Raw genomic sequence first — 27,893 nt, 5'->3', positions numbered from 1 at the left:
AAGGCTGCATTCCTGGGGGGTTGGAACTGCAGTTAGCTTAGGTATTAAGTCTTGGTTTACTGACTTGGGGCTTTAACTTAAGTGGCTCCATTATGGCCCTGTGAGGTTTTTTTTTTTTTTAACATACTTTTCTTGCATCTCTGGTGTCCCCAGACCTGTTTTTATTTCTATCTTGGGAACACAGTATGCAAAAATTAGTTTGAGGGCAGGAGTTATAATAGGTTACAGATATAAGTTATCCTCAGTATATAATTCTACCCCTAAAATTGTGAACACTTGGAAATTGGAAATTGGATAATATATTTCTGTTGTTTTTTATTATACCTTATATATATGTATATATATATTATACCTTATATATATTTATATATTTATGTATATATATTTACAAGGTCGTGGGGGTTGTTCTTGGTGGGAAAATGATACCAGTTTGTAATAAAAATCACATTTGAAAAGTCTTACCTCTATTTCAGGGAACATTCTGCTTTTTTCAATCCTCAATACACAAGTAATTAATTCTCCATATGATCTTAAAAGAAGCTAGTAGAATGTACACAAATCTCACCTACTTTTTTCTTTTTTTTTTTTTTTTAAGATTTTTTTTTTTTTTACAGAGACAGAGACAGCGAGAGAGGGAACACAGACAGGGGGAGTGGGAGAGGGAGAAGCAGGCCTCCCACTGAGCGGGGAGCCCGATGCGGGGCTGGATCCCAGGAACCTGGGATCATGACCTGAGCTGAAGGCAGACCCTTAACGACTGAGCCACCCAGGCGCCCCCACAAATCTCACCTACTTGTGCACTCTTTCAAAGATATGTGTGTGTGTGTCTATCTCCCTATCTATCATCTATTCATTTTATGTTGATTTGATTTCATGGGAAGTCCTCTCTGATTCCATGGGACCTGATGATTTACAGCAGTGACAGGTGTCTGCTCTAATTCTAGGTACTTAGAACTTCTTCAATTGGATATCTACTTAGGGATATTTTATTTTATTTTTTTAATTTTTAAAAAGATTTTATTTATGTGACAGAGAGAGAGAGAGAGACAGCTAGAGAGGGAACACAAGCAGGGGGAGTGGGAGAGGGAGAAGCAGGCTCCCGGCTGAGCAGGGAGCCCGATGCGGGGCTCGATCCCAGGACCCCGGGATTAGGACCTGAGCCGAAGGCGGATGCTTAACCGACTGAGCCACCCAGGCGCCACTACTTAGGGATGTTTTAAAACCCTGCAGATTAACATGCACTTGCCTGGATTACTTTTAAAAATGATGTTCCCTAAACCCCCACATTTCCCAGATAGTCCTGATTCCAAACATTCTGTCCTAATGTCACACCATATGGAAATGAGGGTGTCCTAATTTTTGCTGTGGAAAATATGGCCAATGTTCTGAGTTGAATAGTGTTCCCTCAAAAATCATATGTTGAGGTTCTAACTCTCAGGACCTCAGAAGGTGAGGAAATAGGGTGGTTGTGATGTAACTAAGTTAAGATGTGGACAAACTGGGGTAGGATGGGTCTCTGATCCAATACGACTGGTATCTGCTACATAAAATACAGAAATGTGGTCACAGACAGGCACACAGGGAGAATGCCATGTGAAGACAAAGGCAGCAATTGAGGTGATGCTAAGAAATGCCAAGGATTGCCAGGGAACCACCAGGAACTAGGGGAGAGGCATGGAACAGATTTTGCCTCACATCCCTTTGAAAGAACCAACCCTGCCAACACCTTGATCTTGACTTCTAGCTTCCAGGACTGTGAGATAATAAATTTCGGTTGTTTAACCTACCCAGTTTGTGGTACTTTGCTATGGCAGCCCTAGCTGACTAATGTAGCTGACATAGTTAATGAGCAGAGCTAGCTCCCAAGTCCTGCACTGAAACCAGTTTCTCTAATGGTCAAGAAATCTCAGAAGATATCTCTTGGTGGAGCCCCCAGAAAATATCTGAATCTCCAGCTGGCATTGATATTAAGCAAAGAAGGCTCATTTCAAAGGAGGTCAAGGAGAGTTCCAAAGGAAATCAAAGAGAGTAGTTACAAAAATAGCCAGGGATTCACCTGATTGTAGAGGATGGTGGGTTATAGAAGGTTGTGAGGGGGACTCCTTCCCATGTATTTTAATGTTTTGAAGAACTATCCTTGGAACACCAGAGCAAGTAAGCTCTGTGGACTCACTGTAATAGCCCTGCAACCCCCCTGAGCAGGCCTCTCTGGCTCTGGCCCCTTGTTCCTCCATCGCAGTCCACACCTCTGCAAGGGATTCAGTAGGAGTTACCTCCCTCTATATCCCACGACCCAAACGCTGGGATTTTTAAGAGAGTCGGCAGTCTGACCGTTTACACTCTTGTGTTTATTCATTTATTCAAGCAGCCAAATTTACTGTGCGTCCTCTGTAGGCCAGACACAAGGTTTGGGGCTGAGGACACAAAGCTGCAAAGACACCAACCCTGGAGTGCTCCCTCCGGTGGCAGGAGAGCCAGGCACACTGGCGATTGCCAAATCATGAGATAAATGGCTTGATGGGAGCATTGAAATGGGAGGGCCCAATTCCTGGCAAAGTCCGAGTGGGCACCTTCGATGAGGTGACCGTGGGGGAATCCTGAAGGCTGATGACTTGTTCCTGCAGAGAGCAGGGGTGAGGTTTTCCAGGATTGCAAGGATAGCATTTCTAGAGACGTGGAGGTGAGTGAGCCCAGAACTTGTTCAGGGAATGAAAACAAATCAGTGGGGTTGGGTGTGGGAGAGATTGGTGGCGTATCCAGCTTGTGCTGGCTCAGAGTTGATCCTGTAAGGGGTGGCCACTGGAGAATTTTGAGCAGGGCATTGTCAGCTAAGGCTGGCAGTGATGTGGGGGTAAAGGGAGGAACAGAGGGAGGTGGCTAACCTAGGGGGAAGGGCACTAGTGTTCCTCTTTGGCTTCTTCCCTTTCATCCTAGAGAAGGGTGGAGATGCATCCCAGTTAAGGCCTGGCTTCTGTGAGTAAACTACGTGGGGTCAAATCCTGGCCTTGCCACTTGCTTTAGTCCTGCAATTAATTCATATCGAAGCCAAATTATGAAATCGGATGATCTAATAAGGGAATTTAATTTACCTCCATTAATACTATATTTTGGCTGGAAAACAAGTCAGTAGATTTTAGAAACTGTGGAGCTATAAATTCAGACTCTATTTCTAGAAAGTATTTGTAAGACCATCACCACAAAGTTAACTTGTATACTTCTTAACCTGTATGTGATACCTCGGCCTTACAGGAATTTGGCTTGAATTATTAAAATGCCCAGCAGGGGCATCACAGTAATTGTTAACATTTGAAATGTGGGCTTGCCATCTAGTGGGCATCTTTTTTTTTTTTTTTTTAAGATTTTATTTATTTATTTGACAGAGAGAGACGCAGCGAGAGAAGGAACACAAGCAGGGGGAGTGGGAGAGGGAGAAGCAGGCTTCCAGCAGAGCAGGGAGCCCGATGTGGGGCTCGATCCCAGGACCCTGGGATCATGACCTGAGCCGAAGGCAGACGCTTAACGAGTGAGCCACCCAGGCGCCCCTAGTGGGCATCTTTGAGTTTGTATGCATTATATAGACACATACAACAAATACACACAAACACAGAGTTTCCATCCATGGTTCTTTATCTTACTCTCCCATCCTCAACACTTAAGGCCAAACAGTATTTTGGACACATTACTGTTTGTAGAAGTGTCTTAGTTTATATCTGTCAGGATATGTGAGTGTTTTATGATGTGTGTGCTTATACACACAGTCAGGAATAATAGCATCACATGGAGGGTTTTTTCAAACTACTTGTATTCCTCCACATTGCTTTTTCTTGCTCCAATTTGAGAATTACTGATCCAGAAAAGAAGGTAGAAAGATATATCGTCACCATAAACGCATAGTGCCTGCTCCCTAGTAGGTACTCTGTAAACATGAGCTTCCTTCCTCTTCTTCTCCCCCACTCTCTCCCATAAAAGCTCAATTCCAAATTACAATTCAACAGTAAAATGTGCCTTGGTGGTGAAGTGTTACTATGTGTGAAGCATGTCATTGTCTACCCAAATACAAAAATGAATAAGACCCAGCTCTTATCTTTAGGATGCCTGTAGGAGAGAAACCTACAGCTTCATAACTGAATTCCAGCAGAATATGTCTCAAATGTTTGTTCGGGGCAGATCTTTTGGAAATTAGAATTTGATTTTCTTTTAGGAATAACATTACAATGATGCTGGTTTCCCCAGACTAAGAAGAAAGACCCTTGTGGTAAGGTCTGAAATGGATATAGAGGAAGCTTGATTTATATTTGAATGGGCAGATATTTAGAAGAGAACGGGCCCACAAAGGAAAGGGAGGAAAGTGGTGAGTAAAAGGAGACTGGGAGCAGTGTGGGCTGTGTGTAGTGGAAGTTTCAAGAGAAGGATAGAGATTTGGGAGAAGCTACCATATGGTGTGAGATATTGAGAGAGGGTCAGAGAAAGAAGATTTTAAGAAGTTTTGTTATGTATTATGAGTGGAATCCCCTTTTGATGTTTTCATGACAGTGCTGTAAGGATTTAAATTGCTTTACTGTTATTTTTGGATGCGGGTTAGTGTTTCTTTGGAAAATACCACCGTGTGGAATTTGGCTGTGAAGTAGCTTAGCTTTATCTGGAAAACAGCAATGGTCAGACCATAAAACTTTAAAATAGATACGTTATATTTTCCTCATGTGCCTGAAATCTAAAATTAAACAAAACTAAAATGATAAAATTGTATAAGGAATATCTATTATAAAGGTAATACATGAACTTGGTCAAAAAATTCAAAAGGTACAGAATGGTATTAAATGGAAAAAAGATAAAAGTTTCCTGCTCCATCCCTCAAACCTCTCCTTTACACCCATGTCTTATCACCTTCAAGAGTTTGCTTTTAATTCTTTTGGTAGTTAGTATTATAATTGTGAACTCTACGCAGATAACACTTTCTTGATTTATTTACTTTATTTGGTGTTTGTTAACTTCATGTTATGAATGTTGAGAAATATACCTCATTGAGACACTCCATTGCTTTCTACCTCCATGTGCTTTCTTAATTATATTATTTCCCATTTTTCTATTGCTTATCGTTAAGTTTTTTTTTTTTTTTTTTTTTTTTTAAGTAGGCTCCACGCCCAATGTGGAGCTTGAACTCACAACCCTGAGATCAAGAGTCTCATGCCCTGTGGACTGAGCCCTGGGTACCTTTATCATTGTAAATTTAAATACCTTTGAATTCTTGTTCTATCAATGTAGGTAGTAACTCTTGATTCACTACAAAGTAGTACGAGAAAAATAGCACCCTCAAACTAGTCTTCACCTCTTCTTGTCCCCTCACTGCCACCCTATGCCCTTAGCCACCACTCAATTTCTCTCTTCACTACCTTTACATTTATAATGTTAGGGTTTATACCGTTTGCATTTTTTTCTGTCAGTATAATTAATTTTTCTGCATTTTATCTATGGATTGATTCTAAGAATTGAGATCAATAAATTTATGATGTATAGTTTATGCTTATGCAAATATTATTTCCTACAGAATACAGAGTGATTTGCTCAGAAGATAAACTACTTCCACATCTCTAAACCCGAGTTATTCAAAAGAGAATGAAACAAACATCAAGGCCAAGTGGATTCTTCTTTCTTAAACTGCATAACTTGCTCAAATCACATCACACAGTTTGCCTCATATTTCATGCGACGTTTTTAAAAGTTTTTTGTTTTACTTAGAGTTTGCAATTGACTTTCTTTTTAAATTTTAAATTAAATATTTTTAAATTTTAAATTCTCTTTAAACATGCTTTTCCTATCAACATCGCTAAGAACTTCCAGATTTTAATTATACTACTTTTTATTTTGTTTGTGAAGAGGTAGTAAATGTACATATTACATAATTTAAAAGGAAATAATAGATATATAGTGAAAACTTGGTCTTCCTTTCACACTTGTCCCTCAGCCATTCAGTTCTTTTTTCCAGAAGTAACTACTCTCATTAGTTTTTATGTATTATCTTTGAGATATTTTATGCCTTTACAAGCATACAAGTATATTTGGGTCCTATCGAGGGCAATTCATTTCTGATTTGCCTATGACAAATGACGCTTTATTGAATGTCTTTGTAGACACATATGCTTGAATATCTGTAGAATAAATATCTAGGGAAGAATTGTTGGGTCAGAGGCAATGTGCATTTTTTAAGGTTTGATAATATTGCCAAATTATCCTCAATGGAAATCATACTAATTTATACTCTTACTAGCTAAGTAGAAGATTGACTGTTATCCCACACTCACAACAATGCAATTATTGAAAGTCTGTTCACTAATTCTCTCAGTGTGATTTTAATTGGCATTTGAATTTCATTTATTTTATAAGAATGAGGATCTTCTCATAAAATAATGATGGCTTTACATTTTTTTCTTAAAGATTTTATTTATTTGACAGAGAGAGACACAGTGAGAGAGGGAACACAAGCAGGGGGAGTGGGAGAGGGAGAAGCAGGCCTCCCGCGGAGCAGGGAACCCGATGCGGGGCTCGATCCCACGACCCTGGGACCATGCCCTGAGCTGAAGGCAGACGCTTAACGACTGAGACACCCAGGCGCCCCAACCCTTTACATTTTCTTAACTATAAGTTGTTACTTCATATATTTTTCCCATTTTACTATTGGTTTGTTGAACTTTCTCACTGGCTTGTAAACTTTTTTTACATTAAGGACGTTAATCTTTTATCTGTAATATTGCTGATGCTTTCCCCAAATTTGTCTTTTGACATTTTTTATGCTTTTGCCATGCAATTTTTAAAAAATATTTTAAATGTATCTGTGTATTCTTTTGTAATTTATGAGTATTGATCATGCTTATAAAGGCACCTTCCACTTACAGATTATAACAACATTATCCCATGTGTTTCCATAGTGCTATGCACAATTTGATCATTTTGGCATATGTATACACATGGGTCATAGGATGGTTCTATTTTTAATTTTTTAAGAAACATCCATACTGTTTTCCACAGTGGCTGCACCAACGGGGCATGAAGGTTCCTTTTCTCCACATCCTTACCAACCACACTTGTTGTTTCTTGAGTTTTTGATTTTAGCCATTCTGACAGGTATGGGGTGATATCTCACTGTGGTTCTGATTTGCATTTCCCTGGTGAAGAGTGACGCTGAGCATCTTTTCATGTGTCTGTTGGCCATCTGTGTGTCTTCTTTGGAGAAATGTCTGTTCATATCTTCTGCCCATTTTTTAATTGGATTGTTTTTTGGGTATTGAGTTGTATAAGTTTTTTATATATTTTAGATACTAACCCTTTATTGGACATGTCATTTGCAAATATCTTCTCCCATTCTGTAGGCTGCCTTTTAGTTTTGTTGATTATTTCATTCACTATGCAGAAGCTTTTTATTTTGATGCAGTTTCAATAGTTTATTCTTGCTTCTCTTTCTCTTGCTCAGGAGACATAGCTAGAAAAAAGTTGCTATAGCCAATGTCAGAGAGATTACTGCCTGTGCTCTCTTCAAGGATTTTTATGGTTTCAGGTCTCACATTTAAGTCTTTAATCCATTTTGAGTTTATTATTGCATATGGTGGAAGAAAGTGGTTTAGTTTAATTCTTTTGCATATAGCTGACCAGTTTTCCCAACACCATTTGTCAAAGAGACTTTTTCCCATTGTATATTCATTCCTCCTTTGTTGAAAATTAATTGATCATAGAATTGTGGGCTTATTTCTGGGTTTTTTTGTTCTATCCCATTGATCTGTGTGTCTATTTTTATGCCAGTACTATACTATTTTAATTACTACTTTGCAATATATGAAATCTGGAATTGTGATACCCCCAGTTTTATTTTTCAAGATTGCTTTGGCTATTCAAGGTCTTTTGTGGTTCCATACAAATCTTAGGATTGTTTACTCTACACCTTTTTTTTTTTTTTAAGTAATCTCTACACCTCTACATGAAATGTGGGGCTCAAACTCATGACCCTGAGATCAAGAGTCGTTTGCTCTACCAACTGAGACAGCCAGGCACCCCAGGATTGTTTGTTCTAGTTCTGTGAAAATGCTCTTTTTATTTTGATAGGGATTGCATTAAATCTGTAGATTGCTTTGGGTAGTATAAACATTTTAACTATTATTTGTTCTTCCAATCCGTGAGCATGGAATGTCTTGCCATTTCTTTCTTTTTTTTAAAGATTTTATTTATTTATTCTACAGAGAGAGAGATAGAGAGACAGCGAGAGAGGGAACACAAGCAGGGGGAGTGGGAGAGGGAGAAGCAGGCTTCCTGCCAAGCAGGGAGCCCGATGCAGGGCTCAATGCAGGGCTCGATCCCAGGATCCTGGGATCATGACCTGAGCCTAAGGCAGACGCTTAACTAGACTGAGCCATCCAGGCACCCCTATCTTGCCATTTCTTAGCATCATCTTGAATTTCTTTCATCTGTGTTTTATAGTTTTCAGAGGACAGGTCTTTCTCCTCTTTGGTTAAGTTCATTCCTAGCTATCTTATTGTTTTGGGTGCATAAATGGGATTGTTTTCTTAATTTCACTTTTTGCTGCTTCATTAGTAGCCTGTAGGAATACAACTGATTTCTGTACTTTGATTTTGTATCTGTGGCTTTACTGAATTCATTTATCAGTTCTAGTAGTTTTTTTGGTGGAGTCTTTATGGTTTTCTATATATAGTATTATGTCATCTGCAAGTTGTGACAGTTTTGCTTCTTCCTTACCAATTTGGATGCCTTTTATTTCTTTAAGTTTTCTAATTGCTGTGGCTGGGACTTCCAGTACTATATTAAATAAATGTGGTGAGAGTGGACATCCCTGTCTTATTCCTGACCATAGAGGAAAAGCTCTCAGTTGCTCCCCACTGAGTATGATTTTGGCTGTGTTTTTTTTCATACAAAGCCTTTATTGTGTTGAGGTTTGTTCCCTATAGACCTACTTTGCAGAGGGTTTTATCATGAATGGATGCTGTACTTTGTCAAATGCTTTTTCTGCACCTATTGATATGATCATATGTTTTTTATCCTTTCTCTTATTGATGTGACATATCATGTAAATTGTTTTGTGGATATTGAACCACACTTGCATCCTGGGAATAAATCCCACTTGATTGTGGTATATGATTTTTTTAAATGTATTGTTGGATTCGGTTTGCTAATATTTTGTTGAGGATTTTTGCATCTATATTCATGAGAGATATTGGCCTATAATTCACATTTTTTGTGGTGTCTTTATCTGGTTTTAGTGCTTTTTCATTTTCTAAACAGTGTTTTTCTAAGAGCAGTTTTAATTATTGAAGTCCAGTTTAAAAGATTTCTTTCTGTATTTTCTTTTAGACGTTTTATAGATTGAAGTTCTGCATTTAGGTTTGTCATTCATTTTGAGTTAATTTTTGTACATGTTAAGATGAGGTGTTTTTTTTTAAGGAATAACTAGTTGTTCAAGCACTACTTATTGAAAAGACTATCCTTTCTCTACTCGATTGCATTTGTGCCTTTGTCAAAAGTCATATTTACATGATTTTATTTTTGGAATCTTAAAATTTTTTTTTTTTTTTTTTTTTACTAAGTAAACTCTACCCCCAATGTGGGGCTCAAACTCATGACCTTGAGATGAAGAGTCACATGTCCTACTGACTGAGCCAGGTAGGTGCCTTTATTTTTGGAATCTCGATTGTATTCCATTAATCTGTCCATCTTTATGCTTATATTGCACTGTTTTAATTATGGTAGCTTTACAGTAATTCTCAAAATCATATAGTATTTTTTCCAAAGTTGTTTTTAGGAATTCTAGTTCCTTTGCATTTCATTATGATTTTCACTTTGTCAGTTTCTGGGGCAAAGAAAAACCTGCTGGGATTTTTGTTAGAAATGCATTGAACACACAGATCACTTTGGGGAGAGTTGACGTCTCGACAATATTGAGTCTTCGGACCCATGAACAAAGCTTACATTTCTATTCTTTTAGGTCTCTTGAATTTCTCTCAGCAGTGTTTTGTCATTTTCAGTTTAAGACCTTTCACATATTTTGTCACATCTATCCTTAAGTCTTTCATATTTTTTGATGCTATCTTAAAATTTCAGTTTCCAATTGTTCATTGCCAGTATATAGAAATTCAACTCATTTTTGTATATTGATGTTGTATCTTGTATCTCCCTAAACTCATTAGTTTTTGTAGCATTTTTTTGTATATTACACTGGAATTTCTACAGAGACAATCATGTTATTTATGGAAAAGACAATTTTTCTTCTCTCTTTCCAATCTGGACTCCTTTTATTTCTTTTTTAGAAATATGATTTCATCTGGTTTTTCTTTTTAGTTGGCTAATATGTTGAATTACATTGATTGATTTTTGCAGGGTTGAATCCCTCTTGGGATGAATCCCACTTGGTCATGATGTAGTATCCTTTTTTATATATTGTTTAATTTGTTGAAATTATGTTTATAATTTTTGTATCTATATATAATGTTGAATAGAAGTGGTGACAGAAGACATCCCTCTATCTTGTTTCTGATCTTAGTGGGAAAGCATTCAGTCTTTCACCATTGAATATGATGTTAGCTGTCAGTATTTTGTAAATGTCTTTTATCAGGTTGAAGAAGTTCCTTCATATTCCTAGCTTGCCAAAAATTTTTATTAGTAATAAATATTAGATTTTGTCGAATGCAGCGTTTGTCTCTATTGAGATGATTATATGGCTTTTCTCCTTTGGTTTGCTAATATGGTGAATTACTGTTTGATTTTCGAACTTTAAACGAATTCTGCAATTTTGGGATGAATCCACCCCACTTGGTCATGTTGTGTTATCCTTTTTTATGCCATTAAATTCAATTTGTTAAAGTTTTGTTTAGATTTTTTTGCCTCTATATACACAAGAGATATTAGTCTATAGTTTTGTTTCTTGTAATATCTTTGTCTGGGTTTGGAGTTAGGGTAACGCTGGCCTTATAGAATGAGTTGGGAAGTACTCCCTCTTCTTCAATTTTTTTGGAAAATTTGGTGCGGAATTAGTATTATTTCTTCCTTCTATAGAATTAGTACAAATACTAATTTCTAGAGAGTTAGTATTATTTCTTCTAGCTATGTGGGCCTGGGATTTTCTGTGTGGGAAGGTTTTTAAGTACAATTTCAGCTTCTTTAATAGATATAGGGCTTTTTAGGTTATCTATTCTTGTGTGAGCTGGGGTAATTCATGTCTTTCAAGGAGTTTGTCCATTTTATCTATGTTGTGAAATTTATTGGCATAAAGTTATTATTATTCATAATAATCTTTTTTTAAAGATTTTATTTATTTATTCATGAGAGACAGAGAGAGAGAGAGAGAGAGAGAGAGAGAGAGGCAGAGGGAGAAGCAGGCTCCCAAGGAGCAGGGAGCCCGATGCGGGACTCGATCCCAGGACCCTGGGATCATGACCTGACCGAAGGCAGACGCTTAACCATCTGAGCCACCCAGGCACCCTATTCACAATAATCTTATTTTTATCTTTTTTTTCCTGTTTTTTTTTTCATGTCAGATGGGTAATATGTTGTAGTCGTAACAAGGTTTGAAGGAGGCACATGTCACAAAATAGTGTGAATACTCAATCATCACACTTATGAACTATAAAAAGACCTACTTTTATCCTTAATACCTGTAGAATATGTGGTGATGTCAACTCTGTATTTCTGATATTGATAATTTGTCTTTTCTCTTTTTTTCCTGATTAGTCTACCTAAAGCTTAGTCCATTTTATTGATTTTCTGAAAAAAACCAGCCTTTGTTTTATTTGATTCTCTCTATTGTTTTCTTCTTTTCTATTTCATTGGTTCCTGCCTTGGTCTTTATTACTACCTTTATTCTGCTTTACATTTGCTTTGCTCTTTCTTTTCTAGGTTTGTAAGGTAGAAGTTGAGATCACTGATTTGAGACCTTTCTTTTTTTCTAATACAGACATTCAGTGCTGTAAGTTTTCCCTTAAGTACTACTTTAATGGCATCTACAGATTCTGATATGTTGTTTTCATTTTCATTCAGTTCAAAATACTTTTCAATTTCTCTTTTGATGTCTTCTTCAATCTGCCAGTTATATGGAAGGGTGTTGTTTAGTTTCCAAATTGTTGGGGACTTTCCAAGGATCTTTTAGTTGTTGATTTTTAATTTAATTTTTCTGTGGTCAGAGAACATAGGTTGTATGACTTGAATCCTATTGAATTTTATTAAGTCTATGGCTGAAAATAGTTCTCTGTGCACTTGAGAAGAATGTGTATTCTGCTATTGTTGGGTGTTCTCTAAATGTCAATCAGATCAAGTAATTAATAGTGTTATTCAAATTTTCTATATCCATACTGATTTTCTGCATACATGGTCTAGCAATTATTGAAAGAGGAGTGTTAAAATCTCCGACTATAATTTTGGATTCATCTATTTCTTTGTGCAGTTCTATCAATTTTAACTTCATGTATTTTGAAGCACTATTATTATGTTCATAAATGTTTAAGACTGTTATTTCCACTTGATGAATTGACCCCTTTTATCTTTATAGTGATAAAATGACCTTTTGATTCCTGGTAATAGTCTTTGGTTTGAAATTTATTTTGTTTTATTTTAAAGTAGTTAATCTCATTTTCCTTTGGCTAGTGTTAGCATAGTTTCTCTATTTCCATCCTTTCACTTTTAACCTATTTATTATATTAGCTTTATATTTATCTATTTATTTATTTAATTTAAAGATTTTTGTTTATTTATATAGAGAGAATGATAGAGAGCATGAGAGGGAGGAGGGTCAGAGGGAGAAGCAGACTCCCCGCTGAGCAGGGAGCCCGATGTGCGACTCTATCCTGGGACTTCAGGATCTTGACCTGAGCTGAAGGCAGTTGCCCAACCAACTGAGCCACCCAGCCTCCCCTTATCTTTATATTTAAAGTGCACTTTTTTGTAGGCAGCATATAGTTGGGGCTTGCTTTTTTATTTAACCTGACAACCTATTCCTTTTAATCAGGCAGTTTATACCATTTACATTTATTTTGATTATTAAGGTGTTAGATTTGAGTTTATCCTTTTGCTATTTGTTTTCTATTTGTCCTGCCTGTTATTTGTTCTCACTTTCCTGGTTTTCTATCTTCTTTTGGACTAATCAAGTTTCTTTTTGATTTGATTTTATCTCTGTTGTTGCTTTATTACTTATAATTCTTTATTTTTTTATGTTAGTGGTTGCTTAACTGTTTATAATAGATATATTTAATCTATCTTAGTGTATCTTAAAGTGATCTTATGCCATTTCACACATAATATAAGAACCCTACAATATATACTTTCATTTATCTCTTTCTGGACTATATGATATTGTCATGCATTTTATTTTTCATTTCTACAAGTTTAATTTGGGTCTTCCTTTATATTTTCTGTGTTTCTAACTTTTTGAATATATGGAATACAGTTATAATAACTGTCTTAATGTTCTTTTCTGTTAATTCTAACATCTGTGTCAGTTCTGGGTTGCTTGTCACTAATTATTCTCCCCCATTGGTTGTATTTCCTTGACTCTTTGTATAATTGGTAATCTTTGTTTGGATGCTAGACATTGTGAATCTTACCTTGTTCAGTGTTGACTATTTTTATAGCTCTATAAATCTTCTTGTGCTTTTTTTCTGGGAGATACTTAAGTTATTTGGATATAGTTTGGTCCTTTGGGATCTTGTTTTTACTTTTTAGTAGGTAGGTCTGAAGCAGTGCTCATTGTAGGGCTACTTCTCCACTACTGAGGCAAGATCTTCCTGAATACTCTACCCAGTGCCTTGTGAATTATGAGTTTTTCCAGTCTGGCTGATTGAAATAGGCACTATTCCTAGACCAATGTGAATGACAAGAACCATTCCCTCTAATCCTTTTTTTTTTTTTAAAGATTTTTTATTTATTTATTTGAGAGAGAGAATGAGATAGAGAGAGCATGAGAAGGGGGAGGGTCCGAGGGAGAAGCAGACTCACTGCTGAGCAGGGAGCCCGATGTGGGACTCGATCCTGGGACTCCAGGATCATGACCTGAGCCGAAGGCAGTTGCTTAACCAACTGAGCCACCCAGGCGCCCCCCTCTAATCCTTATATGGTTCTTTCCTGGGCCTAGAACAGTCTCCTTAGATGCATACATTGGTCATAAATACTTGAGGGAGAACTCAGTGGATCTGTCCAGTATTCTGTCTCTGTGCATATGTCTTCTTTCTGTTATTCTGTCATGTGAACTCTACCTGCTTTGGTCTCTGGACCCTAGGGTCTGTTTTCTCAACTCGAGTAATCTGCCAGCCTCTGTCTCAGCTTTCTCTTCCTTCTGCCATGCTTGGAAGCTCTCAAAGTAGCAAACTGGGGCAATTATGGGACTCACCTTGTTAGTTTCTTAGTTCTCAGAGATCACTATCCTTTGTTGCTTCATATAGAGTATCTTGAAAACTGTTGTTATAGATATTTTGTCTATTTTTTTGTTTTGTTTTGTTTTAGATACTTTAGTTGGGATGGTACATCTTGTCCTTATTAGTTCATCTTGGCCAAAAGAGGAAGTCAAGTCATTGTTTTTTTTTCCTCTTTGATATTTAATCCTTTCTCTTTTATTTGCACTTTTTTGAGGGTAAAATGTCAAGGTTTAGAAAAGTTGTAAAAATTATTCAAGGAACACCTGTATACACTTCATCTAGATTAATCAGTTGTTAACATTTTGCCACATTTATGCATGCTTTCTCTCATTCTCTCTCAGACTTTAACTGAACCATTTGAGAGAAATTGCAGACATCATGATAATCATTAAATAATTCTTAAGAATAAAGTCACTTTCCTATATAACCATAATACAATGATCAAATTCAAGAAACATAGTGGAAGAAGCAGAAATTGCCTTTTCTTTTTAAAGATTTTATATATTTATTTTGAGAGAGAGAGAGAGAGAAAGAGCACAGGGGTGGGGCAGAGGGAGAGAGAGAGAGAGAGAATCTCAAGCAGACTCCACCCTCAGTGTGGAGTCTGAAGCAGGGCTCAATCTCATGACACTGCAATCATGACCTGAGCCAAAATCAAGAGTCAGACACTTAACCAACTGAGCCACCCAGATGCTCCCAGAAATTGCCTTTTAAAGGTTGGGCTCAGAAAAAAAATAATAAAAAAATAGGGCACCTGGGTGGCTCAGTTGTTGGGCATCTGCCTTTGGCTCAGGTCATGATCCTGGGGTCCTGGGATTGAGTCCCACATGGGGCTCCCTGCTCGGCGGGAGGCCTGCTTATCCCTCTCCCACTCCCCCTGCTTGTGTTCCCTCTCTTGCTATCTCTCTCTGTGTTGAAAAATAAATAAAATCTTAAAAAAATAAAAAAAATAGATAAATAAAAAAATAAAGGTTGGATTCAGAATTGACACTCCTTCACTTCTACTCTATTCCATTTGTCAAAGCAGTCATAGGCTAACCCAGATTTAAAAGAAGGGGAAATATGTACCCATTTCTCAGCCAGAGGAATGTCAACGAATTTCAGGCCATTTTTAATCTATCACACTGTACATTTTCACTTCCTATTGTCTCAGTAATATACTTTGCGGCAACTCTTTTTCAATCTAGAAATTCAGATGTCAAATCTCTTCAGTCTCCTTTAATCTGAAATGGTTTTTTATTTTTCTTTCTTTTATGACATGGAAATTTTGGGGGTGTGCAGGCCAGTCATTTTGTAGAATGTCCCTTAATTTGGGCTTATCTGTTTCCTCATGTTTAAATTCCAATTCTGTATTTTTGTCAGGAATACAATGAAGGTGATGTCATGTCCTTAGAAAACCACCTCATGTGTGATGCCAGTTTGTACTACTGGTGAACTTAACTTTGAGTACTTGATTAAGGTGGTATCTGCCGGATGTCTCCAATGTACTGGTACTCTATCTCCATCATAACTGGTAAGTAATCTCCAGGAGCGTCCTTTTTTTTTCTCTTTTCCTTTAAATTTTTCGAAAAAAAAAAAAAGTTCGTATTCTGTGTTAGAGAATCCTTAATCTGTTGTGTATCAGTTCTGCTGACTGTCACTTATGTGTGACCTCCTATGAGTGGCGATTTTGTTGTTGTTGCTGTTAACTTGCATTTGTGTGAATCCTATGGGTCTGAATCAAGGATGCATCCTTCAGAGTGGGTTTCTATTGCTTCTGCTTAGAGCACAGGAGACTTGGTAACTCTTTGAAGGCTCAGGTTTGGCTCTCCTTCTTTCAGTCCCAGATCACAGTGTGGGCAGAAGCTCTCCATGTGCCCTCAGCAAAGCCCCAGATCTCCTGCTTAGAGTTCAACGGCCCCAGTGCTGGTTCTTCCCATGGTTTGTCCTTTTGGGTTGGGGTAATTCTTGGAGACTCTCTTACTTTCCCGTGCGTGGTAGGGTGCCCTGGAGAATCTGGACTGCTATTCTGCCTGCCTAAGCAGAACCCACCATGATTTTTCACTTAAATCTTTAGTTATAAATATGATTCTGTCTTGAGTTTCTGTTATGATATCTTTGAAGAAGTTAGGATTTCTCACAATTTATTCAGTTAATATTCTTAATCGTCCTGCGAAATGGGAAAGGCAGGTAATTTGGTACATTATGTAGTTGAGAAAGCTGAAAGCTGCCAGGGTGATGTAAGGTAAGTTTACTAACCTCTGAAGCCTCAGTTTCCTATTACACGTAAAACCAGAACTAACCGTCTCTTTGAACTAACCCATGCTTTGTGAGCATTTAGGGGGATGGATGTGGGACGCACCCAGCACCTAGCTCAGTATTATTAGCACAAGGCTTTAAGATCTCTCAAAAGACAAGATGTCCACTCCTCTCTCTCCCTCCTAGTTCTTCCATCGCCCGGGTGGGGTCCGTGGGGCGGGGGGGTGGAGCGCCACGCCTGCAGAGAAACTGGCAGACCCGCCCCCAAGCCCTGGCCGACGCAACTCTCGGGGCGGGCAGGGGGCGGAGCCCGCACTCGGGGACCTCCTCCGGGGTGGCGGGGCGGTCCTCATGGCCCATCTCGCCTTCTCTTTCTCTGGGAGGTGCTCGCCAAGGCCGTTTGTTTGTGGTGAGTACTTGGGGCCTGGGCTCCGCTGGCGCCTGGGACGCGCAATCCCGTGCGGGGGCGGGCGGACAGTGGCGGGCGCGGCGTGGGCATCGCCGTGGGGCGCACCGGGGTGGGGGTCCCGCGCTGGGGCTGGGCGCCCTGGGGGCCAGCGCGGTGCGGCCCGGCTCAGTGGGTCGGTCCTGCCTCAGCCCCAGCTGTGGGGCCAGACTGGGGGCCTGCGGAGGCCGAGCCTAGCGGGAGGGGAGGCACCGGCTCAGCTGCCCGCGCCACCGCGGCGCTCCCTCTGCTGTCGGCGGGGGAGTCGGGCGAGATGCTGCCAAGTGGGGAGCGATTCAGGGGTCGTCTCACGAATCTGGGGTCGTTCTCCAGCACCTCTTTCCCCGCGGGCTAAATAACGTGAAAAAGCTCCTTCCTCCTTGGAGCCCTTTCTCCCAGGGTTTCTCCTAGGAAACCAATCCCAACTGACCGCAGCTGATCTCAGCCTGGGGCCTGTTGTGGCCGGCGAGTTGTCAGAGTCACCTGGATTTTAAAGTACTTCAGAGACACCTGCCCGGAGTCGGGCTCTGAGTCCATCCCTCGTCTTTCGATCGGTGCCTGTGGATCGGTCTTCCATTAGATAAAAGCTAACTCTAGTTTGAAAAGAATAGAAAAGTCCAGGAAGACGGACTGAGAAAAGGCCTTTGGATTGCTAGCCTTAGTAACAAAGGGGGCGTGCGTTGGGTTGCTAGGTGTTCAAGAGTGGGAGAGGCTTGAGGACGTGGAGGCGCTCAGGGCACAGGGAGAGTTCTGCAGCCCTTTGGTGATGAAAACGAGGAGCGAGAAAAATAGGAATTTGAGGATTGAGGAGAGGGGTGTGTGTGTTTTAATTTTTTAATTTCTAAATTTTTTCAGAAAGGAAGATAACATGTTGGAGATAAAAGAAAGTCAAGGAATCTTGGCTAGGAATGAATATTATTTAGGGCCCAGGCTGAGATACTGGCTTAAAAAGAGGGGTGGAGTGCTATCCTAGGCGGGAGGGCTGGGCAGGAGTGCTGGAATGTGTCTCTAGGGAAGTAGATAATGCTTGATTGGACCATAGTTTATCTTTTTGGAATTTTATCTTCTAGAGCAAGGTTGGCCTTTAAACCCCACGAATGCAAAAAATTTTCAGGTTCCTGTCTGTGTGCCTTGATCAGATTAGAAACATCTGTTAGAGAGAAGCACTGAATTGTTTGCCCTCGTAATCTTGTTGGGGGGCGGCAATAAAATGAGTTGTTACTGTATTTTATATGCCACTTGAGAGAATAAGTATTTAGTATCTACTTTAAACTGAGCTGATAATAATGGGTGGTTTTTCCAGAGATGCATACAAATAATTTGGGAGCTAACCATCTCTTCGAAGATCTTTTATTCAGAGTGGGAACATCAAAAGCAAGTTAGTGGTGGTTTTAGTCTCTTTTTTTTAAGCCATCAAGGGACAGTGGTTTCTCAAACAGACCTAGGTTCCTGTTGAAAATATGGGTCCCCTGACATCACCTCAGTCCTTTGAAATAAAAATCTCTGGGAGTAGAACCTAGGAATGGGAATTTCAAACCGAGACTGCAGTATTCTCTGGCATTGAAATTTACTGACAGCCTCTGAGCTTTTTTGTTTTTATTTTATTTTTTTTAGATTTGGGCTTGTTGGGGCCTGTTTAGAACAGATCTCCTTAAAAGTTACATGAATGAGGGGCGCCTGGGTGGCTCAGTCGTTAAGCGTCTGCCTTCCGCTCAGGTCATGATCCCAGGATCCTGGGATCGAGCCCCGCATCAGGCTCCCAGCTCAACGGGAAGCCTGGTTCTCCCTCTCCCACTCCCCCTGCTTGTGTTCCCTCTCTTGCTATATCTCTCTCTGTCAAATAAATAAATAAAAATCTTTAAAAAAAAAGTTATATGAATGAAATGCTGCCATACTTATGTAACTGAAAGTTATAATCCTGTCTATTGTGTCATCTCTAAATTTTAATATATTTTGAAGAAAATCTATGCAGTCATTTTATCAGAAAAAAACAACATTGTTTCTGATCACAAAAATCCAACTTTAGAACAATTAGAACATACAGGGGAAAAAAAAAAAACATTTCCCTAATCTTATAATTAGCAAATAACCACCAGTCACTCTTTTTGGCATTTTATATATAAAAGACATGCACACCATACATACAGAGAATAATTGGAATTGTATATGTACGTTTTTATATTCTGGGGTTTTTTTCCACTTTGCTATCATGAACACTTTCCCATGTAGTTAAGTTTTTGGTTTTTTGTTTTAAAAGATTTTATTTATTTATTTGAGAGAGAGCATGTGTGCGCGTACATGAATGGTGGGGGCGTGGGCAGGGAGAAAGAGAAGCAGACTCCCCACTGAGCAGAGAGCCCTATGCGGGGCTCAATACCAGGACCCTGAGATCATGACCTGAGCAGAAGGCAGATGCTCAGCCAACTGAGCCACCCAGGCACCCCCCCATGTAGCTAAGTTTTTTAAACACTTTTTAAATAAAAGCATATGTTCCAGCATATGGAGGTACTGTAATTAATTAAATCAGCTTCGTATTGTTAACATTCTGATTCTTTTCAATTTTTGGTTATTTTTATAATGTTGGCTTGAATATTGTGGTCTGCCTTTCTGATTATTTCCTTAGAATAAATTACTAGATGATGGAATAAAAAATTCAAATGCATTTTAACAATCTCATTTTTACATCTTTTTTTTTTTAAAGATTTTATTTTTAAGTAATCTCTACACTGACATGGGGCTCGAACTCACAACCCTGAGATCAAGAGTCACATGCTCTACTGGCTGAGCCAACCAGGCCGCCCCTCACAAATCTTACTGCTTGTCCTCACTAGAAGGAAAATGAACATTTCTGAAGGATCGCTTGCATTCTAGGCCCATTCTCTCATTTCAGTGGTTCTCAAATTTCAATGGGTACAAGAATCACCTGGGGAGCTTGTTAAAAATTCATTTTCCTGAGTCCCATGCCTAGCTCTTCTGGCCCCTTAGCTCTGGAGTAGGGCCCAGGAATCTGTAATTTTAACAGAATCCCCACTGTATTTGCCGGAAGCATTCTTGGAACCATACACTAAACAGGCTTTTTAAATAAATGGCAAGGGCGCCTGGGTGGCTCACTTGGTTAAGCGGCTGCCTTAGGCTCAGGTCATGATCCCAGGGTTCTGGGATCACCACCCGCCCCCAACCAATCAGTCTCCCTGCTCAGTGGGGAACCTGCTTCTCCCTCTCCCTCACTCTGCTGCTCCCCCTGCTTGTGCTCTCTCTCTGTCAAATAAATAAGTAAAATCTTTTTAAAAAAATAAATGGCAAAACAGACTCAAATTTTGGTCACTCGCCTAAAGCCATTCATGCATCTGGTAACAAGATTTGAACTCAGCTCTTTGTGACTTCAGAGCCATGTTTTCCCCACTTCCTTAGGCCTTCTCAAGCCTTCTCATTGGTGTGCCCCTAATGACTGCAGAAAGGGAACTCTGACCCCCCTGCAGGGCTCTCTGGGGTACCTGAACTTGACTCCCAAGTACACCATGAATCTCCATTACAATCCCCCATCAGAAATTCTTTTGAATTCTGTTATGCTGCGTAACATATGCTATATAAGACAATTTCAGTCTTTTGCTAGTTAAATTTACTTCATGTTTCCTGACCATTTTGTGGCAACTCTTGGCTGCTGTGAAATGGGTAATGGCGGGACCATCAGGCAGCTCTTGCCTGGAATCAGGGACTCTGTTCCAGGGTGCCCTGGGGCTTCAGGATGGGAGGGACAGTGGAAGCAGCAATTCCTTTCAGAATCTGGAGAGAGAAGGCCTGCTTTTGAATATTCAGTGGCAGAGGAGCAAAAAGTGGTGGGCATGACCAAGAGAAAGTGCCATTTATTAGAGAGGGGGTTCTTTACCCTTAGAAAAGTGATGGTGTTAGTAAACCGAAGGAAGCTAGCATGGGGGTGAGCCTTTTTCAGGTTTTAAATGTTCCCAAAATGGAATTTTAGACCCACTTAATTTTTCCCTTTTTTAAAAAAATTATTATTTTTAAGATTTTATTTATTTGACAGAGAGAGAGAGATAGTGAGAGAGAGAGAGAGAGCACAAGCAAGGGGAGCAACAGGCAGAGGGAGAGGGAGAAGCAGACTCTCCACTTAGCAAGGAGCCTGACGTGGGGCTGGATCCCAGGACCCCTGAGACCATGACCTGAGTCGAAGGCAGCCGCTTAATTGACTGAGCCACCCAGGCTCCCCAATTTTTTCCCCTCTTTATTAATGTTTATTTTTCCTTCTCTTTCCCTCCTGTCTCATCAGTTTTTAGTAGTTGCCTGGGACGATGGTGAGTCCTCATGTATTTGAACTAGTATACTCTAGATTGTCGTTGGTTATTCAGCAAATTCAGCACCTGCTACTGCTATGTATCAGGTCAGTTTGAGGTCCAGGAATACAAAAAAACAGTCATTCTCTTTGAGAATGAAGTTAATTTGACTGCCTTATGTTGACCTGGATTATTCTCAGCCTCTGACTTTTAAAATTGTAACTTTTAATTTTTAATTAAGAGAGAAGTTGCAAACACGGTACAGAGAAATCCCTCAACCGCCCCTAATATTAGACCGTTACATAACCATGGTTCAGTTATCAAACTATTAACTAAACTCCAGATTTTATTTGAATTTCATTAATTTTCCTAATAATTTTTTGTTGTTGTTCCCGTATTCTATCCAGAATCCTACATTGCATTTAGTTATTTCTCCTTAGTCTCTTCCATCTGAGATAGTTCCTCAGTTTTTCCTTGTCCTTCATTATTTTGACCCTTTTGAAGAGTGCTGATAAGTTATTTTGTGGACTTTAAAATATCACTAATTCATGAGGTTGATAGGTCATATCGCTGGTAATACTAAACCTTAATCACTTAGTGAGGGTGAAATCTGTATTTCTCCACTATGAAGTTATTGTCTTTCCCTTTGCAACTAGTAAATGTCTTGGGGGAGATACTTTGAGACTATACAAACTCTGTTTATCCTCAAATTTTTTCACCTACTAATTTTAATACCCTAGTGGTGATTTTTTTCCTTCTGCATCCTTATTAATTGAGAGTTTCCTTTTCCTCCCTTTTATTTATTTGATCATTTGTATCAGTATGGACTTACGGATATTAATTTTATTCTGTGGGTTAAAACACAATGCCATCATTATTTTCTTGCTCGAATGCTTCCAATTTTGGCCATTTAGAGCTCAGTCTTTGAATTTAGATGATTTGTACTTGTAAGTGGCTGTCATCCTTGCATTCCCACCCAGGAAACCACTGGGGTTTGGGCAGTGATCCCTCAGAAGCCAGGTAAAGGAGATGAATACCAGAGGCCCAAAGAAGGTAGGACAACCTGTGTGCAAACACAGCTCTCAGGAACTCTGCAGGAGTAAAAAGAGTAGCAAAATAATCAGCCTTTCCCCTTTGCGGCTCCAGAGGCGCGAGGGAGTAGGGTCATGTGCCTGGGGCCACATCATGCCCACTCTGAGATGCCTTTGACTTGCAGATGGGTTTGGAAGCCAGATGGGTTTGGAACGCTGAGTTGGCGCTCTTAGCTGCTAAATGAAGACCACACCCTTTCTTCCTGGTGATAAATGCTTAGTATAAATATTTATGAAGTAACACCTGGTATCCTCCTTCCATTCCCCCATGGTGCAAAAATGATACTTAGTGCTCATGCTGATTTACCTTTTGTTATGGTTTATCTTCCTTGCTAGATTTTTTTCTTTCATTATTATGGAAAATTTCGAGCATATACAAAAGTAGAGAGAAAAAGGAAAATGAACCCTTGGGTACCTATCACCTAGTTTCGATACATCTCAATATTTTGCCAATCTTATTTCATCTATTCTTCCATTTTCAGGGGTGGGGCTGGCATATTTTAAAAAATAAAGCAGTCATTGGGGCGCCTGGGTGGCTCAGTTGGTTAAACGACTGCCTTCGGCTCAGGTCATGATCCTGGAGTCCCGGGATCGAGTCCTGCATCGGGCTCCCTGCTCGGCGGGGAGTCTGCTTCTCCCTCTGACCCTCCCCCCCTCATGTGCTCTCTCTTTCTCTCTCTCTCATTCTCTCTCTTTCAAATAAATAAATAAATCTTAAAAAAATAAAGCAGTCATTAAAATCTAAAAAAGGATTGAAATAAACTCTATAAGGATGCTACCTTAATTCCCTTTTTTATCCCCTTGGTGCCTGGCACTATGCCTGAAAATAGCAGATGCTCAGAAAAGACTGGTTGAATTGGGAGGAGGAAAAAGAAAACTTATGAAAACATCATTTTGAACCATAGGGCTAACTTCTAGAAAATAAGTCTTGCCCTAAAATAACTTCTTTCACATTTCCCGAATTTATTGTCTAGGGTCAGAATTTTCCTGTCACTTTTTTGGTAGAAAAGAAAACTCTTTTCAAGGGGAGGTTCAAGGTCTCTCAATTACTTATATGTTATTATAAATAAGTCCAATCTAGTGACATTTTCCCAAACATTAATCAAGAATTACCTGCCGTAGGGGCACCTGGGTGGCTCAGTCGTTAAGCGTCTGCCTTCGGCTCTGGTCATGATCCCAGGGTCCTGGGATCGAGCCCCGCATTGGGCTCCCTGCTCCGCGGGGAGCCTGCTTCTCCCTCTCCCACTCCCCCTGCTTGTGTTCCCTCTCTTGCTGTGTCTCTCTCTGTCAAATAAATAAATAAAATCTTAAAAAAAAAAAAAGAATTACCTGCCGTAGAAAGAACTTTCTTTTGAAAATCATTATTTTTTAAGTTGTAAAGGTAATATAAACCCATCAAGAGAAAAATAGGAAGTAACAGAGAAATGGAAAATAATTCCCTGTATGTCAATATGTAATTCCCAAGATAACATCATGGCTATCAGTCTGATAAAATTTGAATTTGAATCACACTGGTAAGTGATTACTATCTTCCTGGGAATGTACTAGGTGTGTTGCATTGTCTCATTAAATTCTTATGGCAACATTTTTTTTTAAAGATTTTATTTGTTTATTCATCAGACAGAGAACACAAGCAGGGGGAGTGGCAGGCAGAGGGAGAGGGAGAAGCAGCCTCCTCACTGAGCAGGGAGCCCTAGGCGAGGCTCGATCCCAGATCCCTGGGATCATGACCTGAGCCGAAGGCAGACACTTAACCAACTGAGCCACCCAGGTGCCCCTCTTATGGCAACATTTTAAGATAAGTCTGTATATATATATTACATATATATATATATAATATATGTATAAATATTATATACATATATGTTTAATAGCTTGATAAACATGGTGAGAGGGGTTGCCTTCAGTCACTCAGCCAATAAGCAGGCTGGGCTGTCTCTTGAAAGACTGTTGGACTGGTGTTATAGACCCTTCACACCTCACATGTTTACTCCCAGAAACCAAGGAGACCTCATACTTGAGCTTCCTTCATGCTGGCTCTCTGTGAGTTTTGAGGCTGGCACTAAGGCTTAGAAAAAAGGGGAAGTGATTATTTTTAACTAGATCCACGTCTCAAGAAGCCGAGTTAGCAGTGAGGGGCTAATTATTAAGTAATCCGTAAGAATAGCTCCTTACTTTTATAATAAATTTCTTATCTTTGGCCAAATTCCATGGTCTGCAGTTCAGCAATACTTGTCTATGATTATTCCCAGCTTGCTCCTGGTTGGGTGGGTTTTAAATCTCTCTAAGCCACTCTTCCTCCCTCTGTAACAGGACAGGGTGCTGGACTTGTGTGCGTTCTGGTCCTTTCTGCTTCTAACACCATAGTACCTCTGTGGTTAGAAGTCTCTTCAGCCAAGGGAGTCTCCCTGTCAGGGGACTATTCCTCCATAAGCTGCTCTTAGAAAAACAATGTTCTCAATCTAAACTTTCCAAGAATGAGATGGAAGCGTTGAATCACTGTATTGTATACCTGCAACTAATATTACACTGTGTGGTCAAGGGCAAGTTCCTTAATCTCTCTAAACCTTCATTTTTCTCCTCTATAAAATGAAGAGACTAATGATTCTTACCTTGCAAGGCTGAGAATGAGAATTAGATAAATCAAGGCAAGCGATTTAACCCCAGTGCATGCCACAGAGTAAATGCACAAATAAATCACTCTTCTTATTAGCTGTTATTACTGCCTTCAGTATCAGTTTCTTGTGATACTTTTGCAAGACCCTAAACACAGGCCATACTGTTTAATTGCTTCCTGAGTCAAATCTTCTCTTTTGTGGCTTGACCCAGAAACCTAACCTCCATTTATAACATTGAATCTAGAGAGAAATGCTGTCTAGGTATCCCTCGAACTAACCTAGAGCTAAATTTTGGGAATACTACCCTTCAGTAAGTAGGGGACTATCTTGAGAGGTGCTAAGATTGTTTTGTTTTTGTTTTTCACAGTAAATTACCACATCCCTATGTCTAATTTAAAAAAGCAAACACGGGGTGCCTGGGTGGCTCAGTCGGTTAAGTGTCTGCGTTGGGCTCAGGTCATGATCCCAGGGTCCTGGGATCAAGACCCACGTCGGCTCCCTACTCAGCGGGGAGTTTGCTTTGCCCTCTTCCGCCCCCCTGCTTGTGCTCTGTGCATCCCCCGCCCTGGCTAATCCCATACTCCTAATACAATTATTGTTAGCTTTGGGCTACATTTCTTTCTAGAGTTTTCTTATTTCTATAGTTTTAGTGGTAATCATATATACATACAGCATTTATTTCTGTTTTCCTTTTTGTTTCTTAAGATTTAATCATACCTTTTTCGTGTTACTACCTGGCAAAGAAAATATTTTGGTCTCCATCCTATCCATTTAACTGAGGATGTGTTTGGCTATGAAGATGATCGCTGCCCTGGCTGTATTTAGAATTTTCTGTACCCCTGTGATAACGCGCTTAGAATTTGAGGAGAGAGGTGGTTGTGGCCACACAGGGAGGATGTGAGGGGAATTTCTGGCTGTCCCCCCGGGGGCCTTGCCAAGTAGCCTTCATCACTTTAGTGCATTCACTATGGTCCAGGGTGGGCCTCCGCGTTGTGGCCTCCGAAACTGGATTTTCGTCAATAACTAAGAGCGTAGCCACCTCTCGGAGGTGAATTCATACTGTATCACCACATGCTTGTACAATGAAATCAGAATGGCAATTCATCAACTGACAGTGAGAAGTAGTACAGTAGCGTGGCGCTTGTGGCCGCTACCCGCAGTGTCCACCTGTTGGCCATCTTTAGTCTAGAGTCACTTAATGGAAGTAATATACCAACAACAACAGTGATGGTCACCACTTAGTTGGTGCTCACTATGCATCAGGAGGTGGGCTAACACTTTATGTATTAATACATTAGGTCATTCAGTCCCACATTAACCTCTCCAGGGAGGTACCGTTTTTATCCCCATTTTACAGGTGAGGAGACTGAGGCTCAGTTAAGTGACTGGCTTGAAGTGTCATGGCTGATATGTGGTGGAGCTGTAGTTTCTGTCTAAATCCAAACCCCTGATCTTCAACGCTGCACTGTAGTTCTACCCGTTAGTCTTACAGATTACTGAGCCTCTGTGGTAACCAAGAGAGAAATCCTGTGATGTATAGATGGTTGGAACCCTCTGCCCCTGAAATCTCTGATTTTCTGACCTCAAAGCCCCCATTGGAGAGCTCCCATTATTGTTAGTCAAGATGCACTGGGGATAGGTTTTCCGTCTGTGATGGCGTGAATCATTCAGGATAGGATTTCGTGTGAAACAACATGTCTTTGTGATTGCCTTTCAGAGGCTGGAGCAGAACTACTGAGCAAAAGCAGGTGTCCCTAGTTGTCGCCACGTTTGCCATCGGCTTGGAAAAGTTGAGCTTGAAGCTTCTTCCCGGTGGTGAAGCGGAGAGATACATATTGCTCACAGAGTAACAGACATGGGCTTCCTACTGACTTTCCACCTTTCCTACAAAGTCCGGTTACTGTTGCTTTTTCTCTTATGCCTGACAGTGGTTGGGTGGGCCACCAGTAACTACTTTGTGGGGGCTTTTCAAGACATTCCTAAAGCAAAGGACTTCATGGCTCATTTCAACAAGGTCCTGGTTTGGGGGAAGGAAGAAACTCTGACGAAGGAAGACTCCGTGAAAGAAGCAGACCTGGACGACTGCCCTTCTGTGTCTCCGTACCTCAGTAAGGCTTTTCGTTTTTTCTTGTTTACAAATGCTGTGTAAACTTTTTAGTTAAATATAACATATATACAGAAAAGCACAAAAATCAGAAGTGTGCAGCTTGGCGAAGTTTCACAAAGTGAACATACGTGTGTGATCAGTATGTAAATTAAGAAATGGAATCCCCTAGAACCCCAGGAATTCTCATGCTTCTTTCAGTCATGACCCTGACTTCAAGATTCCAACACTAGGCATTAGATTTTTCTGTTTTTTTAAACTTGACATAATTGGAAACATGTACTGTGGTCTCTCTTGTGTCTGGCTTCTGTCGTTCAGCGTTATGTTTGTGAGATGTATCCATACATCTGCTGTGTGCAGTCCGTCTTCCATTATATGAACATACCCAGTTTTATTACCAAGCCACTGGAGCCTCAGAAGCACATGTCAGTGGGAATGTGTTTAGTTCACAAGTCTGCCCGATGAACTGGGGCTCCGTTGATCTAGGCCAGTGGCTCTGCTCCATGGGTCTCACATTCTCCTCCTGGGACCGATGAGCTAGCCTGGGTCTGTCCTTCTCCTGACATGCACAGGGGACAGGTGGAGAAATCCACTCCTGTCACATCTGTTAGCATTCCCTTGGCTGAGAGTATGGAGTCAAGGGACAAGACTGAGTGGGTTTTTCAATGTTGTCTTTAGTCTTTCTTTCTTTCTTCCTTTCTTTCCTTTCTTT

At 40.0% G+C, this 27,893-nt stretch overlaps 1 protein-coding gene and 1 non-coding gene across 2 annotated transcripts in view; one reads left to right on the top strand and one right to left on the bottom strand.

Moving 5' to 3' along the window:
• Window positions 1–11,525: 11,525 nt before the first annotated feature.
• On the bottom strand, window positions 11,526–11,629 carry LOC112834703 (small nucleolar RNA U13). The gene has a single exon (XR_003211005.1). It is a non-coding gene; the product is annotated as a small nucleolar RNA U13 (small nucleolar RNA).
• A 5,301-nt stretch (window positions 11,630–16,930) lies between these two features.
• The window catches only part of B4GALT4 (beta-1,4-galactosyltransferase 4), a 27,742-nt gene continuing 16,779 nt past the window's right edge, over window positions 16,931–27,893 (top strand). The window contains exons 1-2 of the mRNA XM_025874587.2: window positions 16,931–17,043; window positions 26,795–27,185. Coding sequence (XP_025730372.1) covers window positions 26,933–27,185 — 253 coding nt within the window. The 5' untranslated portion in view covers window positions 16,931–17,043; window positions 26,795–26,932. The remainder of the gene's footprint in view (window positions 17,044–26,794; window positions 27,186–27,893) is intronic.

The sequence above is a fragment of the Callorhinus ursinus genome, unplaced genomic scaffold, assembly GCF_003265705.2.
Source record: "Callorhinus ursinus isolate GAN/ISIS: 27379988/994484 unplaced genomic scaffold, GSC_fseal_2.0 scaffold1, whole genome shotgun sequence".
Classification (NCBI taxonomy): domain Eukaryota; kingdom Metazoa; phylum Chordata; class Mammalia; order Carnivora; family Otariidae; genus Callorhinus; species Callorhinus ursinus.
This window is presented reverse-complemented; position numbering and strand designations above follow the sequence as displayed.